This window comes from Danio rerio, chromosome 13 (genome assembly GCF_049306965.1).
Source record: "Danio rerio strain Tuebingen ecotype United States chromosome 13, GRCz12tu, whole genome shotgun sequence".
NCBI lineage: Eukaryota > Metazoa > Chordata > Actinopteri > Cypriniformes > Danionidae > Danio > Danio rerio.
The window spans coordinates 50,674,904-50,685,000 of record NC_133188.1 but is presented as its reverse complement, the minus strand read 5'-3'; the positions used below and the strand labels follow the sequence as shown (position 1 = coordinate 50,685,000).

The following is a 10,097-nucleotide window of genomic DNA, read 5'->3' as shown; positions in this document are numbered from 1 at the left end:
CCATCCATCCTTCTATCCATCCATCCATCCATCCCTCCCTCCCTCCCTCCCTCCCTCTATTTGTCTATCCATCCATACATCCATACATAAATCCATTCATCCATCCATCTATCTATCTTTCTATCCATACATCCCTCCATCCCTCTATCTATCTATCTATCTATCTATCTATCTATCTATCTATCTATCTATCTATCTATCTATCTATCTATCTATCTATCTATCTATCTATCTAAAAGCAATGATGCAGAATCTATATGCAATACGTGCATTTATGTGTTTGCATCACCTGAGCATTTCTTTATTTTCTTTCTTTGTAAGTTATCCTGGTTTACATGTCACTCTATCTCTTCTTTGACCAAAAAGTGCATCCATGCAAACAAATATCCAAAGAATGAATCACACCGAATGACACAAAACATTCTGAGCAATCACAAACTTAATTTCACCCATGTCTGTATGTGTGTTCGCGTGTGTGTGTGCGCGCGCGCGCGCATGTGTGTGTGCCTGCCGACCAATGACGAACGCATCCATCCCAATGGGACTTTCTTCGTGACGTATTAACGCAAATCAAATCTGATTGTCTTCCCGTCTGATGGAAAGTATTCAGACATATAAAACGAGGCGAGGGGTGAGACTATTCAAAGAGACACAAGAGCGCCAAAAGGAACTTAAAAAGTCCACCTGGAGACTTTGGGAGATTTGACTGGAGGTATTTCAGCACCCGATCAGAGCGCGGATCTCACATCTCCATTGCACATGTAAGTTCCCTTCAATTTATTTACACTCATTCAACATTTACTATACAGTCACTTTATACATATGTTCATGTTGCAGTGTTTTCAAATATTGCTGGGTTCCTTCGCATTTATAGCCTACATATAGCAAGACATATTAATAATATGTTTAACAGTTTAAAAGCTGCGATATTCCTGTTTATAAGATATTATTGATATAGATATATATTTTCACATAATACATCAGCATAATAGCCTATAGAAATGTTGAATAACTCTTTTGATAACATATTTTCCTTAGCTATCTATCTTACTCGTTTAAGAGATCATTTAACTTTGCAAATGTATTCAACTGTCTTTAATACTGCATTTCAAGTTTGAAAGTGCATTTATGTCTATATTTTCATTCACTGTGAAGTTGACATTATGTATTCATGTATGCACAGGTGTAAAGCAATGCTTGTGCGGAACGGCGCTCAGCTCTTGCTCTTCATAACTCTTTCCAGTGTTTTATATGCCCGGACCTTAAGTTTACCCTTCGCCTCCATGAGGTAAATTTTCTATTGAAGTACACGAATAAAACTGAATTCATAATTATTTTGCTATGATATGAAGCTGTTTATATGTGTTTTATATGGAATAGAAAATGAGCGCGCTTTGTTCGCGCCATTAGAGCAGTGCGCGCGAAGCTGAATGAATCGCCTCAGAAAAGTAAATCATAAAGACGATTGAAAAAAACGAAGAAACAAAGACAAAAGGTCGTTTTTGTAATATGAGGCATATTTTCTATTCTAAATATAGCTTATGTATTAAGCTTAATTTTCTGTAGTCGTATTTGAACCACTTATAAATGCTTAATTTTGGCACAAACATGATAAATTTACCATTGCAACTGCAACAGTTGTAAATCAGTTACTTTTTTATGTGTAGAATCATAATAAATGGGTTAATATAAGACCTTCAAACAGTGTAAGAAGCTTTATTCAGTTTGTCGACGTTCCTTTTTTTTGTAAAGGAGACTGTAGAAATAATATAAAGCTTCAAAACCTTCTATAAAATTAAACAAACATCTTTTATTACAAATCTGCTGTGATGAAACAACTGAAATTGAATAAAGAAATAAAAGTTGCGTACATCAGATGTTAAATGAAAGGATTTGTTGTATGTGTGCAGAGAAACAAGACACGCAGACGGGCTCTTCACAAGCGGATACAGTAAACTTCTAGGACAATTATCTGCCAGACGGTACCTGGAGTCATTGATCGGAAAGCGGGTCAGGTACATCAACCCTTTATTATGCCAAATGCAACATGACAAAAGGGTAATCCATAGCGCAACTATTATAGCTTTGCTGAAACCAGTCTAGGGGGATTTCTGGTCATCACTAATCACACAAATATTGTTCAACACCTTTTTAAAACCATTAAACCAGACCTCACTTGTTCACTTTGCTTCAATTTGAAACTATCTAGGTATTTAAGTAGAGACGGGTAACTTAAGGGATGGTTAACTTGAATTAAGAAGTTAAACTGAACTTGGTGGCATATCATTTTGGGAGTCGTTTAATATAATTTTATAATCATTATAAGATTTTAGATTATAGGTATATAATAATGGATCACTCAAAAGTTAGATTACAATTCTCAATGATATAAATTGCATATACATATGCAAATTTTCATCCTCAAACAAAAAATTCTACACCATCTAATGTAGTAATTTAATCCTACTTACATGACAAATGAATAGAAGTAAACTTCAAATCTTGGTGATGTCAAATGTAATGTGTCTGACTTAATTCTTTATGATTGTAGTGATGATTTGATGGAAGACCAGGCGCCGATGAAGCGTCATTCAGATGCAATATTCACAGACAACTACAGTCGCTTTCGCAAGCAGATGGCGGTGAAGAAATATCTGAACTCTGTTCTCACAGGAAAGCGAAGGTATAAAGCACAAAACCTTTAACTTAAAGTCATAGTTCACTCAAAAATTAAATGTACTCACTATTTACTCAATGGCTCTTAGCTTTTAAGAGTTATTTTCCTCTGTTGAACACAAAAGAAGATATTTTGAAGAATGTTTGCAACGAGTAGACATCCATAGAAGGAAAAAAATCAATGAAAGTCAAAAGAAGATATTTCGAAAAATGTTTTGACCATTGACTTCCATCGTTTTCCTACTATGAATGTGTCAATGGTTACCAATTTTCTTTTGTGTTCAACAGAAGAAAAGAAATACTAAAGGGATAGTTCACAAAAAAGTGATAATTCTGTCATTATTTACTCATCCTCAAGTGTTTATAAACACAAAAGAAGATATTTAGAAGAATGTTGGAAACCTGTAACCATTGACTTCCATGGTATTTGTTTTCCTACTATGAACGTGTCAATGGTTACCGGTTTTATTTTGTGTTCAACAGAAAAAATAATTAAAGGGATAGTTCACTTCCAAAAAAAAAAAGATAATTAGGTGATCATTTACTCATCCTCAAAGGGGTTTTAAACACAAAAGAAGATATTTCGAAAAATGTTGGAAACCTGTAACCATTGACCTCTATAGTATTTGTTTTCCTACAATGGATGTCAATGGTTACCGTTTTCCAGTATTGTTAAAAATAACTTCATTTGTGTTCAACAGAAGAAAAAAAAACTCAAAAAGATTCAGGTGATGATAGTTTTTTTTTAATTTTTGGGTGAACTATCCCTTTAAATACATTAAAGCACAATAAATGATGTTTGTTTACTAATAAAAATGGTATTCAATTGGTGGTTTTTATTCATCGCTTCAGTCAAGAAGACCCACCCAGTATGCAGGAGGAATCAGCCGGCGGAGAAACCACATATCGGGAGAGCTACGATGACGTGACTGTAGACCGACTACTCAATCATATACCATTGGTTAGTTCGAAACCTTCCTGTATAAATCAAATTAGTTATATTAAAAGTGCATACAGCTAATTTAAACGCTTTGTTTTTGTTTCCTCCAGCCGCTCTGAGGTCAGTCCGAACGCAAGAAATCAAGACCATCCTTGGGTTTCCATTTTACACAGTCTAGCATAGGACATCAGCATACTACTAAAACAACGTGTTGAAGAAAAAAATAATATAATGTGGTTACCTATGACGTAAATGTTTGCACTGTACATAGAAAATAAACTATAATGAGAGATGTTATAGCTTGAAGATGTACATAGTGTGCTTTGGCCTTGGATCCGACACGTTTGCTTTGACATGTTTCCTGTATATTGTAGATCAATAAATGCATTGAAACAAGCCACACCCGGACTGGTACAATAAGGAGATGAAGACTGCTGATTGGACGATGAAGTATCGCAGTGCGTTTTTGTAAAATGAATTATTTTGTAAACAAAATAATATATTGATGTTGCTTCTATGTGAACTCTAGAGGGACCATTTGGGTTTTGGGAGGGTCGGGCATTGGAAATCTTTATTTTTGCCATTCAAAGAATAATAAAAGGTTGAAGAGCCATACAATTTTTCTTGACTGCGCTCAATTTCAGTGTCGACAATAAGCACGAATCTAACTTTAAAGGCACAGTTCACCCAAAACTGAAAACTCTGTCAGCATTTACCTTTACTTGAGTACTATTTTCTACTAAATGCAAAAAAAAAGTCATTTTTTAAAAATGCTAGAAACCGGTAACCATTGACATCCACAGTAGAAAGTAAATGGTTACAGGTTTCCAACATTTTTTGAAATATCTTCTTTTGATGGACACAAAGGTTTATAACCACTTGAGAAAACCGATAACCATTGACATATTTATAGTAGAAAAACAAATACTATGGAAGTCAATAGTTACAGATTTCCAACATTTTTCGAATTATCCTCTTTAGTGTTTATAATCACTTGAGGATGAGTAAATGATGACAGAATTATCATTTTTGCGTGCACTATCCCTTTAACTCTTTTGTCTCTGTTGAACACAAAAGAAAACTGGTAACCATTGATACATTCATTATAGAAAAACAAGTCAATAGTTACAGGTTTCCAACATTTTTCAAAATATCTTTTGTGTTTATAACCACTTGAGGACGAGTAAATAAATGACAGAATTTTCATTTATGGGTGAACTAACCCTTTAATTCTTTTTTTTTCTGTTGTACAAAAGAAAACCGGTAATCACTGATACATACATAGTAGAAAAACAAATACTACGTAAGTCAATGGTTACAGGTGTCCAACATTTTTCTAAATATCTTCTTCTGTGTTTATGACAACTTGAGGATGAGTAAATGATGACAGACTTTTCTTTTTTGGGTGAACTATCCCTTTAATTCCTTTTTCTGTTGAAAACAAAAGAAAAATGGTTACCATTGACACACTCATAGTAGAAAAACAATGGAAATCAATGGTTACAGGTTTCCAACATTCTTTTAAATGTCTTCTTTTGTGTTTATAACCACTTGAGGATGAGAAAATGATGACAGAATTATCATTTTTGGAGGTGAACTATACCTTTAATTCTTTTTCTGTTAAACACGAAAGAAAACCAGTAACCATTGATATAAATTCATTGTAGAAAAACAAATATTATGGAAGTCAATGGTTACAGGTTTCCAACCTTTTTCGAAATATCTTCTTTTGTGTTTATAAACACATGAGGATGAGTAAATGATGACAGAGTTATCATTTTTTGTGAACTATCCCTTTAATTCTTTTTTCTGTTGAACACAAAAGAAAACCGGTAACCATTGGCACAGTCATATTAAGAAAACAATTGAAGTCAATGGTTTCGTTTCAACATTTTTCGAAATATCCTCTTTTGTTTTTATAACCACTTGAGGATGAGTAAACGATGACACAGTTATCATTTTTGGGTGAACTATCCCTTAATTCATTTTTCTATTAAACAAAAAAAGGTAACCATCGGCATCAATAGTAGGAAAACAAATACTATGGGAGACAATGGTTACAGGTTTACAACCTTATTCTAAATATCTTCTTTTGTGTTTATAACCACTTGAGGATGAGTAAATGATCACACAGTTATCCTTTTTGGGTGAACTATCTCTATAATTCTTTTTTTTTTAAGAACGAAAAAAGGTAACCATTGGCATCCATAGTAGGAAAACAAATACTACGGGAGTCAATGGTTACAGGTTTCCAACATTCTTCTAAATATCTTTTTTTGTGTTTATAACCACTTAAGGATGAGTAAATGATGACAGAGTTATAATTTTTTTGGAGGTCAACTAACTTTTTAGTAATTTTTCTGGTAAACACAAAATAAAACCGGTAACCATTGACATACATTCATTGTAGAAAAACAAATATTATGGAAGTCAATGGTTACAGGTTTCCAACCTTTTTCGAAATATCTTCTTTTGTGTTTATAAACACATGAGGATGAGTAAATGATGACAGAGTAATAATTTTTTGTGAACTATCCCTTTAATTCTTTTTTCTGTTGAACACAAAAGAAAACCGGTAACCATTGGCACAGTCATATTAAGAAAACAATTGAAGTCAATGGTTTCGTTTTAACATTTTCGAAATATCCTCTTTTGTGTTTATAACCACTTGAGGATGAGTAAACGATGACACAGTTATCATTTTTGGGTGAACTATCCCTTAATTTATTTTTCTATTAAACAAAAAAAGGTAACCATCGGCATCAATAGTAGGAAAACAAATACTATGGGAGTCAATGGTTACAGGTTTACAACCTTATTCTAAATATCTTCTTTTGTGTTTATAAACACTTGAGGATGAGTAAATGATGACAGAGTTATTATTTTTGTGAACTATACCCTTTAATTCTTTTTTTCTGTTGAATACAAAAGAAAACCGGTAACCATTGGCACAGTCATATTAAGAAAACAATTGAAGTCAATGGTTTCCTTTCAACATTTTTCGAAATATCTTCTTTTGAGTTTATAAACACTTGAGGATGAGTAAATGATCACACAGTTATCATTTTTGGGTGAACTATCCCTATAATTCTTTTTTTTTAAGAACGAAAAAAGGTAACCATTGGCATCCATAGTAGGAAAACAAATACTATGGGAGTCAATGGTTACAGGTTTTCAACATTCTTCTAAATATCTTCTTTTGTGTTTATAACCACTTGAGGATGAGTAAATGATGACAGAGTTATAATTTTTTTGGAGGTCAACTAACTTTTTAGTAATTTTTCTGGTAAACACAAAAGAAAACCGGTAACCATTGACATACATTCATTGTAGAAAAACAAATATTATGGAAGTCAATGGTTACAGGTTTCCAACATTCTTCGAAATATCTTCTTTTGTGTTTATAAACACTTGAGGATGAGTAAATGATGACACGGTTATCATTTTTGGATGAATGATCCCTTTAATTCTTTTTTTCTGTTGAACACAGCAGAAAATGGTAACCATTGACACATTCATAGTAAGAAAACAATGGAAGTCAATGGTTACAGGTTTCCAACATTCTTCTAAATATCTTCTTTTGTGTTCATAAGCACTTGAGTAAGTGTTAATTTTCAGGTGTACTATCCCTTTAACCATGAAGAGCAACTAATTCATGATCTTGTCCATGTGTTTTCTCTGAATCCACAGAATAATGGGCCATTACTTTGAGTAATATTCAAACTCTCTCAATTATATTTACATGACACACTATCTTTTCATCCCCGAAAATACAGACAAATTGGACATAAAATGCACAGGTGCAGAGCAAGACAAAGAAAAAATGGCACATTAAATATTGCATAGCGCTCATATTTCTTGGGAAAAACATATACGGTGCAGACGGTTGGAGCAATGATGTATGAATGTCACTGGGATTATGCGAATACGATGCAATCAGAAAACAGATGCGTGTGTGTGTTTGTTAGTTGACTAGTTGTGCAATTGAAAACACGTCAATCGCAGCTGTAATTCCACTTAAAGGTCTTAATTTTGTGAGCGTAGCCCCCTATTTGTGAGGGAACATGTTAGGGAAACGGTCATTAGTGTTAGTCGGCCTGTGACTAAGCATGTCTACAACGCGCTCTGGAAATTTGAATCATAAATGTCAGAGGATATAGAATGCCAGAGACGCTGTTATATAAGAAAACATGCAGTGTAAGATGGGACTCCAGTTGCCAAAATTAGGCTTGTCTGTCAAATTGCATTGCTTCTGAGTTGTGTTTTGGCCTGGAAAAATGGTTTGGTTTGTAGCAATTAAAACAGAAGTGATATAAATGTCTGAGTGGTCGCAAGAATGAGAATATTCCAGTGTCTGTAAACATTTTTCATTTATTTTTTAAATGCACTGAGGGATGTTTACAGGCCAAATCAAAATGAGCAATTATTAAAAAAGAAAAAGCTAATATTTTGTTTAAAAAATTATATAAAAATATACACTAAGTATTGATTTACTTCTCATTTTCATGCATAAACTAATGTTCTGTGTGTGTAAATATTTCTTTTTTTTATTATATATATATTTTTATTTCGCTTTTTTAAGAATTAACAGAACATCAAAACAAAACAGCAAACAAACTAAATTAAAACAAAGTATATTAAATAAATAAGTAAAATTAAATTAAATGCATAAATAAAAAGGGAGGAGCTACAGTATAAGCTAGTAGAAGCAAAAACATTTTGTCAAATCAAATCAAGTGGTACTGTTTTAATGTAGTTCAAAAATGGATTCCAAATCTTTTTAAATACTTCATCCTTTTCTCTCAAGGAATATGTGATCTTCTCCAATGGTATACAGTGGCAAACTTCTGAGATCCACAGTCCAATTGGTACATCAATGTCTGTTTTTTATTTAAAGCAATGCATTTTTTAGCTATTGTCAGCAACATTTCTGTAAGTTTAATAGCATAATTATGCTGGAGGTTAGAATTTGTGTAATTACCAATGGAAAATCAATTCCATGAATCTGTGATATGATATTACATACTTGTACCCACAACACTTTCACTTTAGGGCACAGCCATGTAGAATGCAAAAATGTACCTTCTTCTATACCACATCTGAAGCAGAGAGGAGAAATACTGTTTTTAAATTTGTGTAATCTGGATGGAGTATAACAAAGCTGGTGTAAGAAATTAAACTGGATTAGTCTAAATCTGGAATTCAAAGTTGAGGTTACCCCATCTCTACATAGCGGACCCCACAAGTCATTTTCTAGTGTTATCCCCAAATCCTGTGCCCATCTAGTTTTAGACTTATCTGGGTCAGTCAAAGGTTGTCTAAGCATCAAAGCAAAATATATTCTAGGAATTGTTTTATGTAATGGTTTATCAGAGAAAACAAGTTCCTCCATAGCAGTGCGTGTAAATATTTCTATATTGAATTCAGTAGAAGCAAACACTTTCTATGGCAATGTTTCAATATAACAGCATATATCAATATATTTTATCCCTTTCTCAGTGAATATAGGCTTGGTACATTTAAACAAAACAGATTTATTAAACAGATATTTACTGTTATCGCTGAACAGAACAACAGGAGTGGGAAAAGTTAGGAATTATCGTTCGTTAAATGTCCGATCCTTCAGGATTTGATTTAACCCTTTCCTCTCTGGTGCACAGATTTGAAAAACAAGTTCAGAACATGAGACTAGAGTTTCATAACTTTCAAAAGATGCCTTGTTTTTGATAAATAGTTGAATATTTGCAATTAACGATGGTAATAATTTCCACAGTAACGCGCAGCCACGGCCCCAATACCGGCCCCTGCTTATATGTCACCAAACATATTTAAAAATTTAAAAAAAATAGTACAATTAAATCCAAGCAAAATATTGAAAAAACATAAATTACAGCCTACAAAAGTTTGGAGTTTGCATGTTCTCCTTGTGTTGGCGTGAGTTTCCTCCGGGTGCTCCGGTTTCCCCCACAGTCCAAAGACATGCCGTAGTGTGTGTGTGTAAATGAGAGTGTATGGGTGTTTTCCAGTGATGGGTTGCAGCTGAAAAGCCATCCACTGCTTAAAACATATGCTGGATAAGTTGTCGATTTATTCCGCTGTGGCCTCATAAATAAAGGGACAAAGCAAAAAAAATGAACGAATAAATATTTTTATTATTGATCTAAGTTGTTTTAGCACATTGGTTAATCATATTTATTGTTATGAAAATATAAAAAAATATTTATAAACATTTATTTTTTGTAACTTTTTGTAGTAAAAATAGTGAAAGTGCAAAAAAGTAATAGATTTATTTAATGAAAAGTTAAAACATAACTTTTAGTTATACATTTACTTTTAGTAAATATACACAAATAAATAACTATAAAATCTATATTTGTAAACAACTTTTTTGTTATTAGTTTTGTTTTCGTAAATATGTTAAATCATATTTTTTGTAATGAAAAATCCAAAAACTAATTTCTAAATATTTATATTTTTTATA

At 32.8% G+C, this 10,097-nt stretch overlaps 1 protein-coding gene across 1 annotated transcript; it reads left to right on the top strand.

Annotated features, from left to right (window-relative positions):
• The first annotated feature begins 610 nt into the window (after positions 1-610).
• vip (vasoactive intestinal peptide) lies at positions 611-4,235 on the top strand. The gene is made up of 6 exons (NM_001114553.3): positions 611-761; positions 1,184-1,288; positions 1,911-2,015; positions 2,552-2,683; positions 3,529-3,637; positions 3,727-4,235. Coding segments are annotated over exons 1-6 (462 nt in total). The 5' UTR covers positions 611-759; the 3' UTR covers positions 3,736-4,235.
• The last annotated feature ends 5,862 nt before the right edge of the window (positions 4,236-10,097 follow it).

Bases quoted from the DNA above. Each gene is read 5' to 3' on its own strand.
- vip (NM_001114553.3), top strand. The intron at 1,289-1,910 runs GTAAATTTTCTA...GTATGTGTGCAG, and splicing joins TTACCCTTCGCCTCCATGAG to AGAAACAAGACACGCAGACG. The intron at 2,684-3,528 runs GTATAAAGCACA...TCATCGCTTCAG, and splicing joins GTTCTCACAGGAAAGCGAAG to TCAAGAAGACCCACCCAGTA.